We start from the raw sequence: 27,411 nt of genomic DNA, 5'->3' as shown, positions 1-27,411 counted from the left end.
GCTTCCCCCAAGCATCCTGACCTGGTGGGGTAACCATGGCCCTGGCCACCCCACCCATAGGGCCCAGTGACATTGCTGCAGTCCCAGCCCCTTGAGTGTTGGACTTACTGAGAGAGCAGAGAAGGAGCCAGATTCCATAGGGACCTGGGAGACTGACTGTAGTCTTGGCCTCAAGTTCACAGAAGGAAAATGGGACAGTGTGCTAGAGCCATGCTTCTCAAAGTGTAGTCCCTGGACCAGTAGAGCAGCATCCATGTCACCTAGGAGTTTGTGGCAAGTGGGAGTTCTAGGGCCTGCCCCAGGCCTGTGGAGCCGGAAGCTCTGGGGGCAGGGCCAGCAAGCTATAAGGACAGGCCTCCGGGTGACTGTGATGCCTGCACACCTTGAGAACCATCGACCTAGATAGCCTCTGAACACTAACGGCTCCTGGTGCGTCTGGAGAAGACACAGGCCATGACTGGGAGGCAGGGGAGATGGACTAGCACACTCCTCCTGCCACAGGGCAGCATGATGCTCGATTCCCTCAGAAGGATGTCCTTCATCTTTTCCATGCCGTGTGTGTTCACTCTGGCCATCCCAGCAGCCTGGCAAGGGCAGAACACTGCACACACAAGAGGGCCGTTCCCAGTCCCCACATGCCAGATTCATCTGTCACCAGACCCACGGGAGGAGGCAGACTGGTTCCAGGAGGATGAGAGCCCTTGTTCTGACACCTGTGTCTGATTCCAGTGATTCCAGGGCCTACAAATCCTCTCTGGACTACACCAAACGAAGTCTGGGGATTTTCATTGACCTCCAGGGGAAAGAGGAGGCACATGCCTGGCTGCAAGCAGGGAAGATCTATTACCTCCTGCGGCAGAGCGAGCTGGTGGACCTGTACATCCAGGTGAGTGGCAAGGGATGCAGGAGGACTCCTGTGCTGTTCACTCTCTGTCCATCCACCCATCCATTCACCCTTCCATCATCTATTTACCTGTTCATCCTTCCATCCATCATCCATCCGTCTGTCCTTTCATCCATCCATCATTCATCCATCCTTTTATCATCCATCTATTCACCCGTCTATCCATCCATTCACCTGTCCATCCACCCATCCGTTCATCCTTCCATCACCTATTTACCTGTTCATTCTTCTATCCATCCATCATCCATCCATCCATCATGCATCCACTCGCTTGCTCATCCTTCCATCCATCCATCCATTCACCTGTTCATCCATCCATCCCTTTATCATCCATTGATTCAGCCACCATCCGTCCATCTGTTCGTCCGTTCATCCTTCCATCATCCATCCATTCACCTGTTCATCCATCCATCATCCATCCACCTACCAATTGATCTTTCCATTCATCCGTCCTCTCACCCATCCATCCATTCACCGTTCGTCCATCCACCCACCCACCAATCTACCTATTAATGCATCCCTCCATTCATCTATCTGTCCATTTGTTTATCCATACATTCGTCTGTCCACCATCTATCCATCCACATGTACATACATCATCTACCCTCCACCCATCCATACATTATCTACCCACCCATACATACACACATCATTCCACCCACCCACCCATCCATCCATTCATCCATCCATCCATCCAAGCATTCATCTATCCACACACCCTTCCATCCATCCATGTGTCTTCATCTCCTCATCCATTCATCCATCCATCCACTCATTCCTAAGCCACTGCTGAGCACCTGTTGTGTGCCTTTTCCCTCCCTCCAACTGGTTCCCTCACATCCTCCTCCGGTGGCCAGCATCTTCTCCCTGAGGGCAGAGGCGCGGCCCCTCACAGTGCACAGCACTTGCTGGTATACAGCACATCCTCAAATAATGTGACCACTCAGTTAACACACAGAAGAACTTGCTCCAAGCGACACGTGGCACATCTCCTTACAAAATGAATCTATCATAGTGGCTGTTTTCAGAGGCTTTCCGAAACACTGTGTGATCTGGTACAAATTGTGAAGCCCAGGAGCCTGGTGAAGCTTTCATTATTGAGCACCTGCTGTATACCTCCTTGAGCTGAGGAGAGGGATCAAGAGCTCATGGCCAAGAGGAGACCAGGCCCACCCACAAACACTGAAACACTGCTGATGTGGCAGGGATGTGACAACGCAGAAAGGAGACAGGGGCTGGGCTCCCAGCAATCTAGGGGCCACGGAGACTGGTTTGAGTGCAGGGGGAGTGGGCTAGGGCTACCCCTGGTGGTAGGATTCACAGGTGTCGGGCTCCTGGGCTGCAGCTGCTCAGTCACCTCCTGGCACTCAGGCGCATCAGTTCATTGTCCTCATGCCAGTGGTGGGGGCAGCCTCCATGCACAGGGTCTGAAAAATGCTCAGGTGTACCTGTAGTGTGTGGGAGAAAAGAGGCTGGCAAAGGTGCGCGTAGCCACGTTGCTAGGTGTGGGTCTGGAGCGAACTTCTGTCTCCTTTCAGGTGGCACAGAATGTGGACGTGCACACAGGCGACCCCAACCTGGGGCTGGAGCTGTTGGAGGCAGTTGGAGACATCTTCTTCAATGGGCCCTGGGAGCAGGAGGAAGGCATGCCCTTCTACCGAGTGAGCTGGCCTGTGGGCTGATGTGGGTGGGCCTCAGTGGGGCACCTGGTGGTCTGAGGCATATGACCATGCCGCTGCCCGGGAAAAACGCTCGGAGCCTGGACGTGACAATTGCTCTACCCTTGTACCTGATGACCTCAAGCAACCATGAGTGGGAAGTCCTGTCCCCATCTTCCAGATGAGGAAACTGAGGCTCAGAGAGGCACAGGGACATGTCAAAGGACACACAGCATATCGGTGGGAGGCCCAGGTCTGCATGTACCCCGAAGTGGGACGACTTCTCCTTTCCTCTGAGCTCACAGTGTGGCTCAGCCCTGGGCACAGATCAGTGTGGTGTTTCTAGAGCAGAGAGGAGTGTTGGCTCCCCCCAGTCAGACCCCCAGTGCTCAGGTGGGAGAGGCTGGTTTGAGGCTGTCAGGAGTAGCTGGATGGGCCTCAGGTGACTCTTCAGCCCCCAACTTGGGTGTCTGAACTATGTGTTATCCCACAGCACAGAGCTGTGTCGAGGTGCAGGAGTAGCTGGGGTGTGGGAAGCTCCAAGCACATGTTTGAGCTCTGACGAGGACGCTGCGCAAGGTGGGTGCTGTGGGAAACCTGACCCCACCTGCCTGTGTGGTAGGACCAGGCCCTGCCCCTGGCAGTGACTACGGACAACCGCAGGGTGGAGCCGCAGCTACAGCTGTGCAGCAAGCTGGTGGCACTCCTGGTCACAATGGAGAAGCCACAGGAGAGCTTGGAGGTTGCCCACATGGTCCTAGCACTCAGCATCACTCTGGGTACGTCCCCTGAGCCCCCACCCTGCCAGGACCCACACTTTGCCAGAGCCCAGCCTCTGGGTCTGCAGGCCAGGAGCTGAAACAGCTGCTGCATTTTCCTGGTCTCCTGTCCAGGCAGGCAGATCTGCCCAACTGGCTTCCCCGTCCGGCTGTGGGGCACAGCCCGAGGTCTCTCACGCAGTGCAGAGCTCCCTGCCTGCCTGATTTCTGCTTCCTCTGCCTGTTCCCGCTGCTGACCACAAGGGCCGCCCAGTGTGCCCTCTGCCTTCCAGACATGCCAGGCATCTCGTTGGTCCCTGTATGTGCCAGGCTGAGTGGCACATTCCCTTTGTCTTGTGCCTTTCCCACCGTCATCAACCACACGGCTCTCTGGCTGATAAAATCCCAGTTCCCCTTCCAGCAGTCTGCCCCTTAAGGCCGGGCATCCCCTGGTGCTGTGCCAGGGTCGTCTGTCCCCCTCCAGAGACAGGGAACCCTAGGCAGGCCACATGTGCCAGTGCCTTGTGTCCTGTGGACCAGTACACAGTAGGTGTGCAGCTGACTTCCCAAGGTAGGGGGATCTGATCGTGACACACCCAGGAGGAGTCAGATGTCACATCTGTGGGTTGCCTGGAGCTGGGGTACCCAGGAGCACCTGAACTGCATGGGCTCCCCTGGTTAAAACCAGTGAGCAAAGGCAGGTGGCTATGTGTAGACACAGAGCTGGGCCATCCAGGTCCGACTTTGCCAAAGCCTCACAGTAGAAAGGGGCAGGCCTTATTAATTCTGCTTTCCAGACGGGAAAGTGAGTCTGGGAACCCAGAAGGGAATGGCCAGAGCTGCCCAGGTGACCACAGGTGCCTGGAGGCAAGCCACGAGTGCTGCCTGGGGTCTGTATACCTGCTCCTGAGGGGCCTGTGCCCTGCCTGCCCCAGGGAGCCACGTCCTCACACCTGCCCCTTTGGCCTGCACCCCAGGGGACCGGCTGAATGAGCGCGTGGCCTACCACCGGCTGGGCCATGACAAGCTGGCGGAGCACTTCTACCTCAAGACCCTGTAGCTCTGCAACTTGCCACTGGGGTTCGACGAGGAGACCCTCTACTACGTGAAGGTGTACCTGATGCTGCGTGACATCATCTTCTATGACCTGAAGGTGGGAGGGAGGGGCAGGGCTCGGGGTGTTCCCAGTCCCCTTGGAGTGGGATCTCCACCCAGACCCGAGGCCTGGGTTCCAGCCTTCCTTAGAAATGGCCCAGTGGCCGCCCTGGAGCTCTATGCCCGGCTGGAGGAGCCAGCAAGGTTAGCAGATACAATTCAGCTCCCAAGATGGCCAGGCCCCACCCTCAGGAACTCAGTCTCAGCCAGGGAGGCTGACACATGAGTGGGCAATGGTGGCCTCTGGGTTAAGAAGGAGGATTGTAGTCAGGGAGGCCCTCCTGGAGGAGGTGACATCAAAGCTGAGTCTTGACAGTCAAGTGTCAAGGTGCATTTAACAAAGAAAATAGGGTCGGGAGAAGGACATTTCGGAGGACAGCATCATCCTCACATTGAATCCACGTTGCAAGATCCAACCCAAATCCTGGCACCTCCTCTAGGAAGCCTGCGCAGGGTGCCAGCCTGCACGGAGCAACTCCTTCCTGGAGTCCCGAGACACCTTGAATCTTCACATCACCCAGGAAGGGTGGGGTGGGACCAGTATCTTACCATTGGGTTCACAAACAGGGAAACCCCAGCTCAGGGCAGGTGCAGTGGGGCGGGGCCCCAGCCAGCCAGGCTGAGGCCTTGCTGGGTCGGGTGTGTCTGGAGGGGACGTGCTGTGCTCTGTCTGCCCCAGCCTTGCAGGGCTGGAGAGCTGGGACTGGCAGACTCAGACCTGGGGTGTCTCTACCCCTCTGCCCAGCAGGCACCGCCCTTCCTTAGCATCACACCGGCACCGCGTCAGTACTCGTTATGGGCTGAGGGGCCCGGGCACTCCAGTCCAGGGGCCGAGATCTTGGAGGCCTTAGAACAACTTGAGGAGCGGGGCAGCCCTAAGACCCTGCCCTGTATCCCCCACTGCAGGCCTACAGCGGCCCGATATGCCTCAGCCCAGTGCTGGCGACACCTGGTGGTCAGATGTGGTCCCTGTGGCCTCCCAAGTCCCAGCCAGACATGGAGGTGCCAGGTGTCAGGCCTAGGGGGACGCTGCTCACTGCTCAGGGGCTTGCCTGGGACCCAGGGGGACGGGCCTCCCAGAAGAGGCCTTTCTCTCTCTTGGTCAAGCCTGCCGCCCACTCCGCCTGTCCAGGAGAAAGGAAAGCGCCAAGTAGTACCTGAGAGGCCAAAGTCCATGGTTGGGGTCGGGGGACAGTGGCCTCCTTCACCTCCTTCCCATGCACAGCCCTCTGGGCCTCATCGTGACTATGCTGTCAGCGCAGGCCAGCTTCCCACAGGGAGGCCCCCTTGGAATTCCCCAAGGGCGGCTGTCTTTCCAAGGCTACACCCTCCTCCTTGTATAGGAGGCTCTGGACCCAGGGCCCAGAGGAGTGGGAGAAAAAGCCGGGCTGGATGGGACCTGGAAGGTTGGCAGAGAAGCAGGGGTAAATGGGCATCTTTGCCAACTGCCTCTAAAATGGTGTCCCCTTTAGTCTACACATGAGAGTGAGCCCTGGAATAGGGTGGATTAGGTGTGTCCTGGCTCAGCCTGCCACTCAGTAGCTGCTGTACACACTACAGGCAGATGAAAATGCGCACAGGCACACAGGGACACGTACGCACAGGCACATGTAGAGACATATGCTTTGGCTGGCTCGTTCCTGTTTAGTTGGGAAGTCCCCACCCCTTCAGGAAGCCTTTGCCTTTCACCCCTGGCTGAGTCTGGGACCTCCTGGGCTTCCCTCTGCCACAGCCCGGGCCACCCTGTGTGGTCAGTGTTCAATCCCGAGGCCCTCAGACTGGGAGCAAGGACATTAGGCTCAGCCACGCACCCAGCACAGAGTCCAGTGTTCGGCTGGGCCGGGTGCATTGGATGAGCAGTGGCGGTGACTTGGGGCCTTCTCACGCCCCTGCTCCGTGTGTGGGGTGGGACAGTGAGGGAATGGACTGCTGCATCTTGGACTTTGTCATTGGGAGCCATCTTGAGATGGTAAAGAGGGACAGGCCAGGCATGGGTCTCAGAGAGGTCCCTTAGGTGACCCCCATGTGGAGGAGGAGCCTGGGGAGAAGCCGGGTGGGGGATGGGAGGGTCAAGGAGGAGGTCTGGGAGATGGCATCCCATCCCAGCGATGGTGAGTTTGAGCCAAAGATGCATTGACAATGGGAGTGGATATCTGGGGAGTCACATTCTGTCAATATTTCAGGGAACATTGCCAAAGAGGACACCTTAGAGATGGTTTTCTACCTGGCCTGGCCCGTGGAGGGCCTGGAAATGGTCAGCATGGACAGGGGCCAGAGGGGAGCCTGGGTCACTCAACACTGTGCCCCTGCTGTGGCTTGGAGCCACGGGTCCTGCATGGAACTCTCAGAGCAGGCAGGATCTGCCCTGACCTCAGCCCATGGGGAAAGCAGCCACTGCCTGCAGAGAGGGTGGCACTGGGGCAGGAGGCTTGGGGTGAGTGGGGCGTAGGGACAGTCAGGAAGTCTTCCAGGGGTATCAGGGTCGTCCCCACCTCCTGCAGCTGAGACCACAGCAGTGTCACAGGCTTCGGGGTTCATGGGGTGAGCCAGCATTGGCTGGACATGTGGAATGACCTGGAGACAGGAATGGCCTCTGGGAAGATGGGCTCCGAGTCCCCCTTTTGCTGAGCATGGCCTGTCTCCTTCAGAACCCGTTTGATGCAGCCAGGTACTACCAGCTGGCACTGGCAGCCGCCGTGGACCTGGGCAACAAGAAGGCACAGCTGAAGATCTACACGCGGCTGGCCACCATCTCCCACAACTTCCTCCTGGACAGCGAGAAGTCGCTCTTCTTCTACCAGAGGGCCAGGACCTTTGCCACCGAGCTCAACGTCCACAGGGTCAACCTACCTCCTCTGCCACCCTGCGGGTGGGCCCCTTGGTTGACCCCAGCCACCCTCGCTGAGGACAGCATCCAAGGGAGTGGGTATTGTGCAAGGAGGATGGTCTCCTGCCTCTCCTGGTGTCTCCCGTGGCTCATTTTCTGGGAAATGGAGGAATGAAAGCAGGGTTCATATAGCAATAAATTTTTTTTTTGCAATAACATACCGAAGTCCCCAGGGCATCCTTCCCTGTGTGCTTCCTGGGCTGGGTCTAGGGGCCAGCTCCTTCCCTGGTGGCAGCCCTCTGATCTTGGGGATGAGAAGGACCCTGAGTCCAACAGACCTGGGCCAGGTCACCATGAACCTCGGTTTCCTCGGCGGCCAGAGGGGAGATGGTGGTGGAACTCCCTGGGCAGCTCCCTGTTCTCCCTGCTCAGAGCTTTTACTGCAGGTCTCGTGCTGCTCTTGCCTTTAACCTTCAGGCCACTGTGCCCAAATGTGGGGGCTCCATTGAAGAAATAGAGGCACAGAGAGGTTAGGTGTCTGGCCCACCGTCACACAGCAGGTAGGGGCGGAAACGAAGAGCCCAGTACACTGACCACCACACCACCCTGCCAGCCTGCAGCCAGGAAGGTGTCCCCCATTAGGACCCAAGGTCAGCTCCTGGAGCTCTCTTGTGGTGTCAGGAGAGCCACAGGCCAGTGAGGGTGGCGACGGGGATCCCTCAGTGTCCTCTGCTCCCAGACTTGGTTGGGCCGAGCCTGGCCAGTCCTACCTCTGGCCACTGGTCAGCCCTGCGGGAAGTGAGATGCAGGGATTTCCGCCTGTGTAGACGCTGCTACCCAGTATTGAAAGCCTTATCTGGGCTGACCCCAGCCATCCTCACATGCCCCTCCCCTTCTGGCCCCCAGCCCTCATCCCAGAGCCAGGAATCCCAGGTTTTCCTTCTTGGAATCTCTTGGCCCCAGGGAACACAGTTCACACGGTCTCTTTGCCAGTTTACACAAGAAAACAGAGGTTCAGAGACTATGGGTGTCTCACTTGATTCTCACGTACACTGCACTCTCCCAGGCCCCTCTTTTAAACACTTTAAATGAGGTGACTTTCACATCGCATGCAACTATTTCAACGCGAATAATGTGGTGGCATTTGTGCATTCACAGTCCTGTGCAACCACTCACGCCATCTAGTTTCAAAATGTATTCATCTCCCCAGAAGAAACCTCCCATCCTCACTAAGCAGTTACCCCTCCTTGGTATCCCCCAAGCCCCTCGTTTAATGGAAGGGGAAACTGAGGCCCGGAGAGAGACTTGCCATTAGGCGGAGCTCTGATAATAAGGAATCAGGCACCCATCTGCTGGTTCAATCCTGGGTTGGTTTTCCACCCAGCAGAGGTGACAGAGCCAGGAGGTTCTGGGACCCCATGCTTGCAGCCAGAGCCCTACCCTGAGCCTCCCCAGCAGGGGGCAGCAGAGAGCTTTCCAGAACCAGCAGCGGGTCAGAGCTGCTGACAAACCTCACGAAGACCCCAGATCGCTGTCTCTGTGGGTTGGGTTTGGGAATTGGAGAGGAGGCCGCATGATTGGAAACTTGAAGACAGCACGGCCTGGCTGGAGCAGCCGGAAGCGCCGTCACGTTGAGTGAGGACACAGACCTCCTGCCCGCTGGGCCGGGCCTGCAGCCATTCTTCTCAGGGTGGGGCCCGTAGGTCCGGGTTGCTCTTGGTCCCTGACCTGCCTCAGAGTCCGGGGGGCTTTGGAACTCTGCCTCCCCATCTCCACCCACCCTGGCTGGTGCCATGAGGGGCCTGGATCCTGGGATCCTGTTCCTCTTGGGCAGAAGAGACTGGGGTACCAGAGGAGATGATGGGTCTTCAAGCCCCACATTCAAACCCCAGCCCACCACTGACAGTCTGGGGGTCGGGATGAGGGAGTTGATGTCTCTGAGCCCCAGTTTTGTCACCACTAAAATGAGGCCGACATACTGGTGCAGAGTGCCAGCCCCCGGGCTAACAGAGACCTGTTTCCTACTGGCAATACCTCTTACTCCTAGGAACAGCTCCAACCACCACACACTAGGGAACACTCAACCCAGGCCAACTTGTCAGAGGCACGTGAACCAGAGCGACTCCATCTTGAATGGGGGCTGGGTAAAGGGAGGCTGAGACCTGCTGGGTCGCATTCCCAGGAGGCTAGGCATTCTTAGTCACAGGATGAGATAGGAGGTCGGCACAAGATACAGGTCATAAAGACCTTGCTGATAAAGCACGTTGCAGTAAAGTCCGCCAAAGCTCACCAAACCCAAGATGGCCACGAGAGTGACCTCTGGTTCTCCTCACGGCTCATTATATGCTAATTATAATGCATTAGCTGCTACAAGACACTCCCACCAGCGCTGCGACAGTTTACAGATGCCATGGCAACATCTGGAGGTTACCCTACGTGGTCTCAGAAGGGAGGGCAGAAATTCTCAGTTCTGCGAATTGCCCACCCCTTTCCTGAAACACTCATGAATAGTCCAACCCTTGTTTAGCGTATGATCAAGAAATAACCATGAAAAAGGGCAACCAGCAGCCTTTGGGGCCACTCTGCCTATGGAGCAGCCATTCTTTTTTTCTTTTTTTTTTTTTTTTGAGATGGAGTCCCGCTCTATTGGCTGAACTGGAATGCAGTGGCGTGATCTTGGCTCACTACAACCTCCACCTCCTGGGTTCAAGTGATTCTCCTGCCTCAGCCTTCCTAGTAGCTGGGATTACAGGCACCTGCCACCACGCCCAGTTAATGTTTTGTATTTTAGTGGCGACAGGGTTTTGCCATGTTGGAACAGGCTGGTCTCGAACTTCTCACCTCAGGTGATCCATCTGCCTCGGCATCCCAAAGTTATAGGATTACAGGAGTGAGCCACTGCGCCTGGCCAGAGTAGCTATTCTTCTATTCCTTTTCTTTCCTAATAAACTTGCTTTCACTTTATGGACTCGCCCGGAATTCTTTCTTACGTGAGATCCAAGAAACCTCTCTTGGGGTCTGGATCGGAACTGCTTTCCAGTAACAAACTTGCTTAACCTCTCAGACCCTTCGTTTCTTCATCTGTAACCAAAGACAAAGCCTCCCCCGAGGTTCCAAAAGTGTGGAGAGAATGCATGGGAAATGAGGGGCACAGATTTGGTGTGCAGAACCAATATCACAGACTGGGTGTCAAGCCACTGTCGTACTGGAAATAATATCATGCTCTCCCCCACAAGTTATGAGGAACAATATCCCAGAGGGGTGTGTACCTTCTCCGGTAGTGGGACTAGTATCATCATCTCTTCCTTTAGATGACAGGAACGAAGTCACAGGGTGGGTGTACACCCCGTGTGTTTTTGGAAGCAATATCATTCTCTCCTAGGTTTTACGATTCACATCACAGGAGGTGTGTACACCCCTTGTTATATTGGATGGAGTCTCATCCTCTTTCAACCTGTATCTTTAGAACAATATCCCATAGGGGTTGTATATCTCTTCAATATTGGTAGTAATACCATCTTCTTTCCTGGATATAAGAAACAGTATCACAGGAGGGGGGTACACCTCTTGCAATGTTGGTAGTAATATCATCTCTCCGCTGTGGTTATTAAGAACAAAATCCCAGGGTGGCTGTACGGTTCTTACGTTATTGGGAGTCATATCACCCATTCACCCCCTGGATATCAGGAACCATATCACAGTAGAGGTGTCCACCCCCTTCGATATTGTCAGCCATGTCATCCTCTTCCCGCCTGGATATTAGGAAAGATACCCCGGGGTTGGGGGCGGTGTAAACCCACTGCGATATCGAAAGTAAAATCAGCCTCTTTCTCGCTGAATATTAGGAACTATATCACAGGTGTGTGTGCACCTTCTGGGATATTGGGAGTACTATCAGCCTCCACCCCACTGCATATCAGGAACAACATACAGGGGGCAGGGTGGTTACACCCCCGGTGATATTGAGAGCAATATTCTTGTCTCATCCCTGTACATTAGAAACTACAGCACAGGGGTCTGTACACCTTCAGCGATATTGGGATTCATGTTATCCTCTCCCCCACTGAATGTCAAAAACGATATCACAGAAGGGTGTATACCCCCTGCGATATGGCCAGTAACATCATTGTCTCTACCTTTGGATACTAGGAACAACATCAGAGAGGGTGTGCACACTCCCCTGCAATATTGGGCATAATGTTATCCTCTCTTCCCCTGGATATTAGAAACGATATCCCTGGAGGTGGGAGGTTGAGTACATTAAGAACAACATCACGGGGTGGGTTTACTCCCCCTGCGATATTGGGTGTAGTATCATCCTCTCTTGCCTAGGATATTAAGAATAATATCACAGGAAGGGTGTACAGCCACAGTCCCTGTGTTATTGGAAGTAATAGTGTCTTCTCCCACTCTAGATATAAGGAACAATATCCCAGGGTTTGTGTACATCCCTTGCGATATTGGGCATATTGTCATCGTCACCCAACGTGGATATTGGGTGCAGTGTCTCAAGGGGGTGTACACCTCCTTTGATATTGGGAGTAATATCATCCCCTCCCCACAGGATCGTAGGCTAAATATCGAAAGGGTTTTATAACTCGTGCGATATGGGCAGTAATACCATCCTATCCCCACCTGGATGTTAGGAACTATATCACAGGCGGATGTACACTTCTTGGCCTATTGGGAGTCTTATCATCCTCTCCCATCTTGGATATTATGAAAAATATTACAAACGAGGTGTACACCCGCTGAGATATTGAGAGTAATATTATGCTCTCCTCTTCGGGATATTAGGAACAATATCGCAGGAGGTGTGTGCAACCCCTGCGATATTGGGAATAATATCATTCTCTCCCCTTGAATATAAGAAACAATATCACAGGAGGATGTACCCCTCCTGTGATACTGGGAGTCATACCATGTTGTTCGGAACAATAGCATAGTGGGTGTGTAAAACCCCTGCGATATTGCCATTAGTATTATCTTCTCCATCCCAGGATATACAGAACAACATCACAAGGTGATGTACACCCCTGTGATATGAGGGGTAATATCTTCCTCTCCCTGGCTGGATGTGAGGGAAAATATCACAGTGGAGGTCCAGGTCCCTTGCGATATTGGGAGTAATATCATCCTCTCGTACCCTGGATAGAAGGAACAAGATGATCGAAAGGATGTACACAGACTGCGGTAGTTTCAATAATATCATCTTCTATCCCCTGGTTATTAGGAAAAACATCATAGAGGAATGTACACTTTCTGCGATATTGGGAGGAATATCATCTTCTACCCACCGCATATGAGGAACAAGTCTATTATTAATATTAATATAATACAAATTAATGTTAATCATCGAGATTAATAATGACAATAAAGATACTAAATATTAATACTGATTAAAAATATTAACGATGAGTATTAATATTAACACTATTAATAAAATAAAGATATCAACAATTAATCTTAAATCAATACTGAGTGATGCTGGCAAAAAACGATAATATTAAAAATTAGTAACATTAATAAATGATATAATTATTAAACGGTAATTTGACATCATCTATTTAAAATAATTATCCATATTAATGGTAAAATTTTAATTGATAGTATTACTGATAATTATTACAATCGATTCTTGACGTTTAATAATTAATTATATCACTGTTCCCTGAGCAATACACTGAAGGTGTACACCCGTCTGTGAAAGAGTTCATTATTTCCAGAGGGGGAGACAATATTACTCACAATATCTTAAACAGGCTATGAGTCCACCATGGCTCCCAATAGCCAAGGAGGGGAGAGGGGATGGCTATTGGACCCCACCTCGCGGGGCCTCTACCTGTGCCTCAGCTCCCACCCCGGCACCCTCCAATCTGTTCACACAGACTGGAGACCCATCTATAAAAAACATAAATCTGATCCAGTCATTCAAAACCCTTTGCTCACTTCAAGTACACGTCAAGCCTTTCTCGAGAATCCCTGCTTCGCCTGGTTCTGACACCAGGTCCCACTGTAGCTCCAGCCACCCCAGGTCCTCCTGGGGCCTCTGGATACGCTGGCCGCCGTGTGCGTCACATTCAGGCACAGTGGTGGGCGGGAGAGCGACCCCCAAAGGAATCCCGGTTCCAATCCCTGCAACCTGGGACTGTTCCCTCATGCGGTGATAAAGGTGAATTCTGATGACTACCCAGGTGGGCCTTAAGTGCCACGACCTGCATCGGCAGATGAGGGGTGCAGAGGCTGAAGGCCCTGGAGCAGGATGCTGCACACCCACATGGGAGGAGGCGGCGCCAGGGAACAAGGCGTGCAAGGCCCGCAGCTCTGGGCACCTGAATGGGCCACGAGGGACTCTCCTGGAGCAAACACTCCGGTCTCAGTCCATGGCTCCTGCCCTCCAGAGCTGTGGGAGAGGGAGTATTATTTTCCAGCCCCAGGTGTATGGTCAGGGTCACAGCGGCCACGGGACACACACAGGCACCTTCCTCAGCTCTGACCCAGAGGGAAATGCCATTTCCTTAGGAAAACACCGCCTGGTTTCTAGGACCGCAAAGTTCCCTCTGTCATGGGCTCTCGGGACACCTCATGTTCTCTCTTCATAGAAATCACCCCGGTGTCTCTCCCTGCAGTTACCTCGTGGTTATTTGACTTGCAGTCCTCACTAGGCTGCAAATTCCATGAGGGCAGGAACGGTGGGCTGGGCTCACACCACTGCACCATCAGCAGGACCCGGCCGAGCCCAAACAGCAGGCGCTCAAGAAATACTTGTCACTGAATGACATAAGCACAGTATTCCCCAGCCAGTCGTCTGTCCATCCGTCTGTCCAGGTCAAGGGCTGATCCTGCAGGATTCCCTAACCGGCCTCCATGGGACTCAGCCAAGAGTAAAAGCATGAAGTGGGGGTGTGGACTTGAGACTGGGAGCCATATGAGAGTCTGTGCACGAAAGTTTAACACCCACTGGGAAATGTTCACTTGAGTGCCTCGGATGAAATTTAAAAGCGCACTTTGTTGAATAAACACAGGCTTGATTAAACCATTCCAACCTATACTTCGTTTGACAGATTCTTTTCCTCCCAAAATAATTGGTTGATGTATTCAAAACTGAACACGGGCTCTAGTTAGCGGGCCACTTTGCATTGTGTAGAAGCCGAGGTGGGGAGAGAAACAGGCAATGGGAAGAATTCCTGTCTTTGTGCTTAGGAAGGACAGAGGACAGAAGCCCGTCAAGGGTCCAAAGAGCCCACAACTGCCTTCTTGAAGGGCCAGTGCAGAATTCTGAGGGTGTCACTGTTCCACCTGTACCGGCTCTCTCTCTAATTGCGATCTAAGACTTAAGATGCCATAAGGCTTTAAGACTTGCCCTTGGTGTTAGAGAATCCTGGGCATGGGAAGGAAAATGTGGGTGGGGCGTCAGGACCCCCAGAGGCACAAAGCCTCATGGGTTATTTTTCCTACTGAATCTCCCCCGCAGCCCACCCTGAGGTGGGGAATTACTGTCACTCATTCAAAGAATGACATCAACCACTTAATGGCAAAAGAATTCCGCAGGCAAAACAGCTCTCCCAAGAGGCTGATTTGTGCCCGAGAGTGTCTGAGTTCTGCTCCCGCCAGGCTGCTGCTGTGGGTGCGTGGAACAGCGCAGCCCTGACACCTGAGCCACGCCCCCGACCGTGTGCTCCTCTCATTGTAAACGCAGTGAAAGCTGGGATGGAAGAACCCGCCTTTGCTGGAGCTTAGATACAGCTTTCCTGAACTCTCTCCTCATTACCTAGATGGCATCTGAAGCCTGAATTAGCCTCTAAAAATAGCAAGTCACTCCAGCCGTGCCTCAGGCAATTAGTCAAAGTAGCACTGACAAGAAAAAAGCCGATCCCAAGCGTGGCCCTGTGTGGACAGCAGCTGTGAGCCGCACTCGTCAGGCAGAGCCTGTGACCTCAGCCATTCTTGCCACACAATGGGATGTGCCTGGCAGACACAACCCCCTGCAAGGGCACACACACGATCCTGCTAGGAAATTCCCTAAGGAGTCCCATGGGAGCGAGAGCCCAGGCTACAGTTCAAACATCACCGGCACGTTGCTCCGTGGGTGTAAAGAACTATAAATTGGTGGTGAAAGATAAGGTGGCGTTTGCTACAGCGTTAAGGTAGAAAAAAGCCACTGACTTCTCTGTGAGAACCACTTTGCTCTGTGAATCTGCAGGGAGGCCAGTTTTCCCATGACTGCTATCCCTCATGGCAGCCGAGCCTCTACTGAAGTCGGTGGCCAGACAGGGCAGGGGGTGGGGGTCCCATCCCTGCTACAGCAAGGGACCCGCAGCAAAGCACAGCCGCTGGCCGGGGTTGTGCTGCGTCACGTGTGGGGTGTGAGGGTGGAAGCATGTGTGGACATCTACAAGGTGCTAAAGGAGAGCTAAGCCAGCGATGGCCCGAACCTAACGGCATTCAATGAACAGGGGACAAGCACGGGGCCCAAGAAAGTCCAGGGAACGAGCCTGGGCCAGCCTCTGCAAGGCCAGCACAGCACCAGGGAACACGACAAGGAGAAGCCCAGGAGAGAGATGGCCCTCAGCTCGAGTGGGAGGCACAGGAGGCTTCAGCCGACCTCACGGCCCCTCCGCTCCCTTCCCTGCACTGGAAGTCAGTTCTGAAGGAACAACCCGGAACAGAACTGCTGTTTTCCGAGGTTCTGTGCCAAGCTGAACTAAGGAGTCTCCAACAGGGCTGGGAGTTTTCACCGCAAACTCCGGAGGTGGTTTGGACGTGAAGATCTAAGGTAAAGGACAGCGGCTGCTCTTCAGAAGGCACAAGGCGGACAAGCCACTGATGTGACCCTACTTGCCAAGGTGGCCACCGTCCCATCTGCAGCTGAGTGAGGACCCTCTCCGCAGCAAAGGCCTGTGAAACTCCCACAGGTCCTCATGTCCAGCTCATGACCATAGAGGTGGGTCAGCTTATCAGGGACCTGAGGGGCCACCATGTGGCTGTCAGCACCACGCCCATCACCAGCAGGATCCACTCCTCCCATAGCACATGTTGGTGAAGCTGCCTGCCCAGGAGGACTTGATTTCAGCTCTCTCAAGAACCTCTCATCTCACCAGGAAGGCTGTGGTTCCAGGCAGCGGCCCCCAGTGGACACGGCTGTGTCCCAGAGCTCTTACGTACCACGCACTCAAACCCCTTCCTGCAGGCTCCCACAGCTGGCCCTGCAGCCTCGCTAGTCAATGCAGGCAGGAGAGGCAGGCTCCAGAGAAATGGTGCTCACCGCTCCCCTAGTCTAGGTGGGATAGAAACATGACCCCTAGAACTGAATATATCATCTCACTTTTAGTCAGTAAAGACAGATTCTCCCTAAGGCAGAGAAGCTAAAAAATTTACCCTGTTCTGGCCAGTGTGATCGACATAAAGTCAAGCTAATAAAGAGTGGGGGTGGGTGGAGAAGAGTAATAATAAATCTGGCTCATTCTTAGCACAGAAAAAACAAATTGCTAAAATAAATGAAAGAAAGCAATGGGAGGAAACGGGGTTCTCTTACCTGGACAACAGCATTCAGGCCAGTGTCAGCGCCCAGGCTTATTTCTGTGCCCGGGACATTGTTGCTAATCGTGGCCGGCACCACACACAGGTGGATGCAAAGCTCCTGGCGGCGGCCTCACGCCTCGGCCATGTCGCACGCGCTCTCGTAAGCCTGAAGCAGCAGGGCCAAGCAGTTAGCGGGGGGTGCTGGGTGCTCACCTGCCAGCCCCAGGGCCTGCGCTGAGGTCCAGGAAGGGACAGAAGGGGCCTGAATCACCAGCGGAAGCCGGTTCATGCGGGTCAAGGGGCCGAGGGGAGCTCTGGAGGCCGTGCGGTAGCAGGACAGGCCTCAGCGACACAGGGGACTGCCTGGGCACAGCCCAGGTCCTCGTGAAAGGGGAGGCCTGCAGGCAGCACAGCAGGGTGGGGGTGAGGCAGGCAGCAGAGCAGGTTGCAGGCAGTGGCGAGTTAGTCACAAGCGGGACAGCTCAGCTCTCGGCATCTCATCGTGGGTAAGGGAGGCCGGGGCGGTCAGCAGGTTTAAAGGCAAAGCCATTCCTGTAGCTTCCTGCAGGCAGGCCACGATCAGTGGGATGGGCACACAGCTGTAAGGACCACACCAAGTGACAGCCTTCATCGTGCAGAGGCAGCCTCCACGCTCAGGCAGGGAAGGAGGCAGGCAGCTGGATTACCGGCGGGCCACACTCAGCCCCACGCCACATCTCTGCTCACCGGCAGGAAGCCGCACACAAAGCCACACAGGCGAGCAAGAGCCCGAGTTGCTGCTCTGGGGTTCCACTGGGAAATGGGCTCTGGTGTCAGAAAGGGGAGCGGTTCTGGAGCCCATGTGCACCGGGGTTTCCCAGACTCCACCTCAAGGTGTTAACCAAGGTAACAGCAGGACAGGTCTACACGCTCACTGTTCCCACCTCCAAGCGGCCCCACACAGCAAGGTATTTTTGTCATCCACTTGGCGGCAAAACCAACTGTGTATGGACTTGGACTTGTCCCTCTTCCTGTGAATATCCCCACATCTGCTGCAGAAATGCTACTGCTGGGACGCAGGGCGGGGCCCACATCGCCCCAGGAGAGTTGGACAGTGAGCGACCCAGGCTCTGCAGCCCTGGTGCAACCCAAAGCATCCCAAGGCCAGGAGTCCGTGTGGGCCGAGGGCTTCGGACAGTGGGTGGAGATCTGTGGCAGGTGAGTTCACAGCGTGGTGGGTAGGAGGGTAAAGTGGGTGGGTCAGTGCTGGGCGACCACGAGGTGAGCTGTGAGCAGGGTCCCCCACGCCCCATGGCATGGCCTCCACGTCCACCCAGGCCCAGCACATGCCCAGCTCTTGGGCTGCTCTGTACAGGCTCTGCCTTGCAGGCTGTGGCCATGGCAGTTTGTGCAGGACTTCAATCCAAATGCCAGCCTGCTTGCCAGCCAGAAACACTTATCTGGAGATACTCGCTGGCCTGGTGCCCAGGATGTGGCCCCGTCAGCACCATCACGTGGGGGGCTCCTTATGCTTTTCAGACAGGTGATGTCACTCCTTTACTGTGGAATGCCCTAGCTCAGGACTGACCAAGACTGGCTGCGGGGAGCTGGTTGCTTCTCCAAGAAGCCCTCACTGGAAGCCAGAGGGTGTGTGTAACCTGGTGCCTGAGGCACACAAGAGGGCAGGTGGGGGAGGTCTCGGCTCCTTAACTCCACATTGAAATCTGTGGGAATGGACCCATTGCTGCAAATCCTCTCTCCCCTCCTTCCCTATCGCTCCTCTTCTCCTTCCTTCAGTCTCCAAAAAAGGGGAGGGAAGCTTCAAGATGGGGGAGACCCTGCCCAGAAAAGCATAAAACTCTCAAGACCGAACACAGCCGGGCCCCTGGGTACGTGGGGGGGGGGCACTATGACAAGGAATTACTCTCAATGCTGTGGTCACCGCCACCTTCGCGACACCTGACGGCAGCGTGGCACCCACCTACTGTGTTTCTGATGTGACCTGATCAAGCTTACAGGACAGAGTAATGCATCAGCCAGCGCTAGGGAATGAAAGGAGTCCAACCGAAACTCCCTGCAGCCACATCCTGAGAATGTGTAACACCTGCTCTGAGGTATTTCATTCACTCTGTTCTGCCTGGAAGACCCACTCACCAGCACCGCATAGATTCTGAGGGGCTGTGGCATCAGCTAAGCATCAATGCTGGCGAGAAGGAAATCACGAGTGAGGATGAGGACACACGTGTCCAAAGAAGATGATGACTTCACCGTATCAGATCCGCCCAAGGCTTCTGAAGCACAACACGGCCACGTCCTGAGCCAGACTCCTACTATGGAGCCCGCCCTGTGCTTGGAGGGACTTTCCGCAGTGTCCCTTGTCTCCAGCCCCAGAAGCTGGGAGCATCCCTTCTCCCAGTTCTAACCAGAAACCTCCCTGGACGGTGCAAACATCCCCTGGGGCACAATCATCCCAATGAGAATCACCGAATATAATGAACAACTGGAGCCATCCACAGACCCCAAACATAAATGCTGCCCAGGACCAGGCCATGAGTCATGGGGCACAGAGGGTGTGGCCGGACAGGGAAGAGACGCTCACTCCCACACATCCTCAACCTCCGATGGCTTCAGGACAGTGGCTGGAGCGACCCGGAGCCATCCACATCAAGTCGCCTCACACCCTCATGTCCTGAGTTCGTCACCAGCTCCTGTTCTACGGCCAGACAAGCCCAGTTCAGACCCAAATCCAAACCTTCTCAGGCTTCATCCTGTTTTGCCGTCAGTAAACAGGACTCTGGAGAAAACAGCTGCCATGTTCACATCTCCGTCCCTCTCCCTTCAGGCGTCCACAGAGGGACCCCTCAGCAGCTTTCTCATCCCTGTCCTGGCTCCCAAGCAGCTGCTGCATTCGCCGGGGTGACCTTGATCGGCCGGTGTCACTCATCCATCACGAGACTAGAAGCACAGCACTCCCAAGACAGCCTCATTCCTCGGAGCTCAAGATCAGAAGGGCAATGAGGACACACACATACCCTTACCAAGGTGGCTGTGCCTGGCCAACGGGAGCCTCAACTAACTACACTTTCTAGTTCTTTCTCTATTGTAATCAGTTAACTTAAGGCCCAGCGTGGTGGCTCATCCCTGTAACCCCTGCACTTTGAGAGGCCAAGACAGGGGGACTTCTTGAGCCCAGAAGTTTGAGACCAGCCTGGGCAACACAGGGAGACCTCATTTCTATAGAAATACAAAAAATTAGCTGCTCACGGTGGCATGCACGTGTAGTCCCAGCTATTCAGGAGGCTGAGGTGGGAGGATCTCCTAAGCCTGGGAGGTGGAGGCTGCAGTGAATCGTGATTGCACCACTCCATTCCAGCCTGAGAAACAGAGTAAGGACCTGTCTCAAAAAAAAAGAAAAGAAAACAAAAGAAAAAAGAAAGAAAACGAAATTGTTTAACCTAGCTTTGAGAAACTTGAATGAATGAAAAACTGAATTTAAAACAATCGCATAATAAATTACACAGTCCCTCCAAGGGAAGTCAAAGTGGGTAGAACTGATCATTTGGGGGGTGTTTGCCTCACGTATTTTGGTTTTCAAATTTTGACCCTACACATTTATTACATATTTACAATCTGAAAAACAACAACAAAAAAGTTATTTATAGCGGAGGACCCTGGAATTAAAGAGAGATTTTTTTATGCCTGAAAGTGTACATCACATACCACAAGGACCTCTGCTTTGTGTGGAAAGTTGAAAATAAAAAAAGTCACAGGGAGATCAACAGCAGCTTTGTCCCACATCTTCAGATGCTCAACTAACTGCAGTGACTGCTCTCAAATTCTCCACCCATTCCCTCTGGGCAAGTTCCTATTAGGTAACAATTTGGGAAAAAAGAAGTTTCAATCCCTCCCATTGCACACCCAACTTTCACGGACCCAAAAATCCAGCTAAAGCCAGCGAAAGAGCAGCGAAAGCCATGCTGGCATCCCCTCTGTGAAACTGACACTCATGTTCATGTTCCCAGCGTGAAGGTCAGCCCAGAGCTGGGCCAGCCCCGCAGCAGCAAAGCCGTGACACCCATCACCGGGAGAAGAGAAGCAACGTCTAGGTCAGAGATTAGTGACTGCCAAAAAAAAGGTGAAAGTTGCCCCCAAAGCCAGTGAACACGGGAAAACCTGGGCAGGTTTCCTTCGCAAAGAAAGTGAAGAAAGTTTAAGATGCTCAGAAAAGCAAGAATCAAGTGCTAAGCGTTACTTACTATATGTGCTGTATGGTAAATGCTTTTTTTTATTTACCAGTGCTAGAAATAAGTTTCATGCCAAGGATTTGCAAAAAAAAAAAAAAAAAGGAAAAGAAAAACTGAAAAATATTCATGAGAACTAAGTCACACAAGAAAAATTAAAACTTGAGAATTAGTGAAAAATTTTAGACACCAAAATTTTAAAAAAATGAAATGCTTCCTGCATTAGGTATGGATTTCAGGCTCCCACGTGAATAGCCGGGAATGGCGGCACGTGCCTGTGGTCCCAGGTACTCGGGAGGCTGAGGTGGGAGGATCATCTCAGCCCAGGAGGTCGAGGCTGCAGTGAGCCGAGATCACAACACTGCACTCAAGCCTGGGTGACAGAGTAAGACCTTGTCCCACAAAGAAAACAAAACAAAACAAAAAAACAGAAGAATATATCTATGTTTTATTATTGTCTCTTGGCAAAAACCTAAACTAGCCCCAATATTGCCTTAGATGTAATTTAACAGCCCCGGTTTACAAAGAGGAAAATGAGGTCAACAGACAAGACCAAAGAGATAACAAATGCAATGGTGTGCTCAGGACAATGACTACACTTATAAAATATTCAGTTCAATTTCTACCCTCAGCATCAAGGCAGGGGTTCATCAAAACGGGTATTGGAGGCTTAAAGAAAATTTAGGCTCAGCATGTCCAAAAAAAAAAAAAAAAAAAAAAAAGCGAATTTTAATGCTGGTGCAATCACAGGAGACTGCGGCCCAGCCCTCCTCAGCACTGCAGGTACTCACGGGCACTCCCGGGGTATTGGCCACGCTACATCCCCCGCCGGTGACCACACAGAGGAAGAGGCAGTAAAACATTTTTGGGAAGGAGATCAAAAATGTTCAGAGTCTAAACACATAATTTTCTAGGGGGTGGGGAAATAACGAGAAGCTCTCATTCAGGGTATTTGTAAAAGGCTGTTTCTAGCGCACTGGTAGATAAAAAAGGGCCGGCACCCGCCTGGTGAGGCACACACGGACTTACGTTGGTGATAGTGTTCAGGGCTGTGTCTGCCCCGATGCTGAAATTGGAACCCGGCACATTGTTGGACACACTAGCGGGAATCATGATCATGGGCACACAGAACTCCTCGTGCTTCCCCCGGGGGGCTGACAGCTCCAGGAGTCCCATCTAAATTGATCCAGTATCTGCAACGCTGGCTGCTTAGAGGCCATGGTGTGGAAGGGCCAGGTCATCGCTTAGTCATACGGGGCACAAGCACGTCACTTGCCACTCCAGTCTTTCTATTTCGTCAAACCCTATTTTCTCCTGAATATTGATCATAGCAAAGTCAATACCCTTTGAAACATCAGCTTGCTCTGTTCAAGAGCTTTAAACACACGTAAGTCTTTCTTGCCATGCTCAACACACACGACCGGCCGTTTCTGAAGTCAGTGTTTCTGGAACAAAAGCCTTGGCCTGCGCCGTGAACATTCACGCTGAGCACACTGTCGCGAGGCTGCTTGGCCAGCCAGCAGGGGCAGGAGAGAGCCGCAGGTGCGGTGTGGGGGGCCCTGCAAAGGCGCCTCACTCCCTCAATCAAGGGCGGTGCCTCCTGCCAATCCAGCGGCTTCCTCCATGGGGAAGCCGCCTCTTCAGCTGCCACCGCAAGGACTTCAGACGGCTCAGCCAATGGGGCAACAGATTCTACAGAGTTCCATGTTGTTAAAGGAAAACTTCTGTTACCAGACAACCTTAATATCAGATTCAACGTAAAATAACCAACAAGGTTATTTCCAAACCAACATGCTACTGGTGCCTTATCCTCCAATGCTGCTTAAACACGGAGAAATATGAGGAAAAAAGAACATGGCACTTAATTCTTTAAAAATAACACCTCTTCCAGGTTCATCTTACCCGTATCATAAAGACTTAGAACTGTGGATTCCCTACAGGAACGTGGAGTGGGGGTGGATCCCCACGCTGACCCAGCCTCCCCACAGGTCAGTCACCCCCGACCACGGGGTTCACACCTCTCTAGGCCCTGTCACCTCAACAAGAAAAGGTGGCATCTCTGAGATCTCTTCGCAGGGAGCACCCGAACGGGAGCTAGAGAGAGACACAGACACACCCACAACTGTTTTAAAATCCTGAAATGCAATACATATTTAAGGACTTCATTAGTAGCTTTTAAAAACAGTAAGAACAGAGTGAGCCTGGTTTTAACCTCTCTGCCACAATAACACCGTGTACATCTGTCTTTTACTGTTTGCTCCTCCTCCAGCAGCTGCTGCCTGGCTGGCCGACTGCAGAAGAGCCTCGGGTACTCCCGGGAGCCCTCGGTAAAAGCGTGAGCACCACGATCACGTCTCAGGACGCCACACACGTTAGGGTCGCCCACAGACCGCCATTTCCAATGCCTAGAAGGCACTGAACCGGCCTCCTGCTCTTTGTCAATGTCAACTCTCCTAAGCTATGTTGTGTTGAACATTTTTAACTGCAGTCCACACACACTTCTTTGTTTCTGTCTTGTTTTTATCCTAGAGGCATATTATGGAAAATTAAGTTTGTAAAGTTGAAGAGTTTTCTGAAAGTCGCCTTCTAATCCTGGAAAGAAAAAAAAAATGGGCCAGATGTGTTGCTCACACCTGTAATCCCAGCAGTTTGGGAGGCTGAGGCGGGCAGATCGCTTCAGTCCAGGAGCTCAAGACCACCCTGGAAAACATAGCAAAACGCTGTCTCTACTAAAAATACAAAAAAAAAAAAAAAAAAAAAAAAAAAAAAATTAGCTGGGCTTGGTGACGCGTGTCTATTCCCAGCTACTTAGGAAGCTGAGGTGGGAGGATACCTTAGCCCAGGAAGTGAAGGCTACAGTCAGCCAAGATTTGAGTCACTACACTCCAGCTTGGGTGACAGAGTGAGACTCTGCCTCAAAAAAACAAAAAGCAAAAACAACTGTATAAATCAGTACAGAAGGGAGTTAGCTGGGCATGGTGGCACACACCTGTAATCCCAGCACTTTGGGAGGTCGGGGTGGGCACATCACCTGAGGTCAGGAGTTTGAGACCAACCTGGCCAATATGGAAAAACCCCATCTCTAATAAAAATACAAAAATTAGCCGGGCATGGTGGCGGGCGCCTGTAATCCTAGCTACTCAGGAGGCTGAGACAAGAGAATCACTTCAACCCGGGAAGCAGAAGTTGCAGTGGGCTGAGAATGTGTCACTGCACTCCAGCTTGGGCAACAAGAGCAAGAGTCCACTTCAAAAAAAATTAAAATTAAAATTAAAAAAAAAGGGAGCTAATGTTTTTCATTTAAGGGAAGGGAGAAGAACATTCAGTATTTCTACATCTCACGCACACATCTGCAGTGGTGCCCTGAAGTATTCAAGATACACATTCCTACAAATAGAGCTTAAAACTACTCACCAAGTTACATGCTAAAAGCACATGCATTGTAAGAATGCTACATTCGATTTTTTAAGCATCTGTAACCAATATTTTAGCATACTGGCAGCTTTCCCTTCAGGTGCTGTATGCCTAAATTATTCCATGTTTAGTCATTCATTTTAGAATTTATGACTTGCTCTAGACAAAAGAAATATATTTAAACATAAGGTACTAAATTAATGACTTAGGGAAAAAATTACTAAATTAACTTGGAAGTTAAACTTTGCAAACTGAATTTGTTGGACTTCATGTAAGCTATATGATCAGTTTTTTAAATTGTTGTGTGTTTCCCTCGAGGATGGAAGTCTCCTCTTTTCTGTCATCCACTGTGCACACCGCTGCAACCCGCGCCTCTCATCCACCAACCACAGTGCGGCCTGCAATTCACCCTGTACCACGCCTTCCACACCTTACCTGAAAGTCACTAAGTATAACCAAGAAGGAAATGAAAAGCAGATAAATGACCTCCGCCCCCACATCCAGCATGCAAATGTGAAACATTCATCAAAGTAAAACCAAAAACCCATGTCAGCTCACCATTGTAACTGGTAGAATTACGTCCATGGCAATTTTAAAAGTCTAGTTATGTAAAAAACCTAATTGAAAGTCTCAAGAAATACAAACTTTATACAAAAAGACATCGGCAAACATTGACAGTGAGGAGAGGACTTCGCTCTGCATCCAGTCTCTCCTGGAAGCCACGGCCAAATGCCAGACTGTATAGACCCGAAAAGCAGAGAAAAACAAGTGTTGAAATGTGTACAGTCTCAGCAATGTACAAATTTGACGTAGGATGCTCAGAAACCTTGAATTTCCAATCAGAAAACAGGAACATAAGCAAGTTCCCCAGTAGTGCCCACCTTCTGCTTACGGCGCTTGTAACAGGAACGCTGGCCACCTCGGGGGGATAGAGGCTTCCTGGTCACACTCGCTCTGGCAGCCGCACAACTGGCCCCGCCACAAACACCTGTCTAATACTGAAGAACCACTCGCTCCCTGGGCTTCGCTCACTCTTGGCCGGAGAGCGTGTTTACAGAGTACATTATCCACTGAGTCCTCGTTCAATGCGTCAAACTTGTTGAAGGCAGGGCAACCCCATTCCTGGCCAATTAAGTGAACTGAGCAGAGCAAATGCCACGAGTTTGGACAGCACTCAGTCACGACAGCAGCGGCCAGTGTTCACAGGGCGCTGGTTTCGTGCCGGAAACAGTTCCAAGCGTCTTCTTTCTGTCCGTGGAATGTGCACTGCAACCCTGTGGGGCCGTTTGCAACGCCCACCAGAGTTCTGAGACAACCAAGTCCAAGCTGTCTGTAGGCCTTGCCCGCGTGGCCGTCCACGTCCTCTGCAAACCAGACTTCACTGCAGGGACCGCGAGTTCCATGGCTGCCTTGAGGCACATGCTCCCTTTGCCACGTCTTCCTGGTCCCTGGCACCAGCCCTCATCACCACTGCTGCCAACACTTTGTCTTCTCATGGCACCCTGAGGGGCCTGTTCTTTCTGCCCTTGCTAGCTCCCTGCGTCCAGCTTGGAGAGTGCCCACATCACGCCAACGCTCATGTAATCACCACCCTTCCATGGGGCTTGATGCCTAGGAGTCTCAATATCAGAATGTCAGATTCCAACAGAGGTTGCAGTGAGCCAAGATCGCATCACTGCACTCCAGCCTGGGCGACAAAGCGAGACTGTCTCAAACAACAACTTAATGCTCAGGAAAAGCTTTGAGCATCCCCGGCCACCAACCAACCAAAGAATCACATGACAATGGTTATCATCTGATTTTGACACAATAAAGTTCTATTCTCCTCTCTAAACACAATAGTAAACAGTTGCCATGAGCCCACAGAACTCCCACGACCCAGTAACACCGGACTAGCAAGATTAATGGGCCAGGTACGCAGGGTTCAGCTGCAGAAAGTGATGATACCAAGAATGTGAGTGCGCTCAAAACCAGATTCCTTGCTTTCAGGGTGGAGGGGCTTCCCGGGAAGATCATCAGCAGCACGGTTTCCACTTCCATCATGAGGAGGAAACGGGGTTTCCTGAGGGCACTGACAGGACTTGGGTCTCTGCCCCTTTGTCCTCTTCCTGTTAGACGGATGAGGATGGGCTGAAGGCAGGTTCTCTCTACATCTTCTGGGCAGGAGAGATGGAGCTGACAAGTGACGACGATTTTCCAAAACGTTCCCATGTTTATAACCTGTTATCAACCTGGTTTCCCTGAGATCAGGGAAGCAGCATCATTGATTCTCTTCCATTAGGGACAACTCGGTGGTACGGAGGCAGGGAATGGCATCCGCCTCTTGGTCAGCCTCCATGCAGTCCTGAGTCAGTCACTTGTGCCTGCCTCACGTGCTCGTCTGTCAATGGACGCCCCACAGACCAGTGACTTTCAACCAGAGTTTCAAGAGGTTGCCCAAGGACAGGGAGGAGGAGAGGAAGAAGAAGAATGCTGTCGAGGAAGGGGACGAAAAGTGGGACGAAAAAGTGGGGCGAAAAGTGGGGCGAAAGGTGGGGGAAGAGGTGGGGGGGAAAGGTGGGGGGAAACGTGGGAGGACGGAGAGGAAGGAGAGGGATGAGGGGATGGGAGGAATGGGGGGGAATGGGGGGAAAGGGGGAGGAATGGGGGGGAATGGGGGAAAGGGGAAAGGGGGAGGGAAAGGGGAGAGGAATGGGGGGAATGGGGGGAAAGGAGGGGGGAAAAGGGGGAGGAATGGGGGGGGGAAATGGGAGGAGAAAGGGGGGGGAAAGGGGGAGGATGGGGGGAAATGGGGGGAAAGGAGGGGGGAAAGGGGGGAAAGGGGGGAGGGAAAGGGGGGGAATGGAGGGGAAAGGGGTCGGGAAAGGGGGAGGAATGGGTGGGGAAAGGGGGGAAATGGGTGGGAAAAGGGGGGAAGGGGGGGGGAAAGGGGGAGGAAATGGGGGGGGATGGG

General features: G+C 52.7%; 1 protein-coding gene and 1 long non-coding RNA gene across 2 annotated transcripts in view; one reads left to right on the top strand and one right to left on the bottom strand.

Annotated features, from left to right (window-relative positions):
- Nucleotides 1–7,522, top strand: part of LOC140712349 (SH3 domain and tetratricopeptide repeat-containing protein 1-like) — a 44,151-nt gene extending 36,629 nt beyond the window's left edge. Inside the window, 3 exon segments of the mRNA XM_073018668.1 lie at nucleotides 730–886; nucleotides 2,443–2,565; nucleotides 7,124–7,522. Of these exon segments, the coding sequence (XP_072874769.1) occupies nucleotides 730–886; nucleotides 2,443–2,565; nucleotides 7,124–7,477 (634 nt within the window). The 3' untranslated portion in view covers nucleotides 7,478–7,522.
- LOC140712351 (uncharacterized) lies at nucleotides 4,792–21,688 on the bottom strand. Its single transcript, XR_012093877.1, has 2 exons — nucleotides 20,068–21,688; nucleotides 4,792–7,458 (listed from the first exon to the last, which is right to left on the bottom strand). It is a non-coding gene; the product is annotated as an uncharacterized lncRNA (long non-coding RNA).
- Nucleotides 21,689–27,411: the final 5,723 nt, after the last annotated feature.

Source organism: Chlorocebus sabaeus, chromosome 9 (genome assembly GCF_047675955.1).
Source record: "Chlorocebus sabaeus isolate Y175 chromosome 9, mChlSab1.0.hap1, whole genome shotgun sequence".
Taxonomy (NCBI): Eukaryota; Metazoa; Chordata; class Mammalia; order Primates; family Cercopithecidae; genus Chlorocebus; species Chlorocebus sabaeus.
This window is presented reverse-complemented; position numbering and strand designations above follow the sequence as displayed.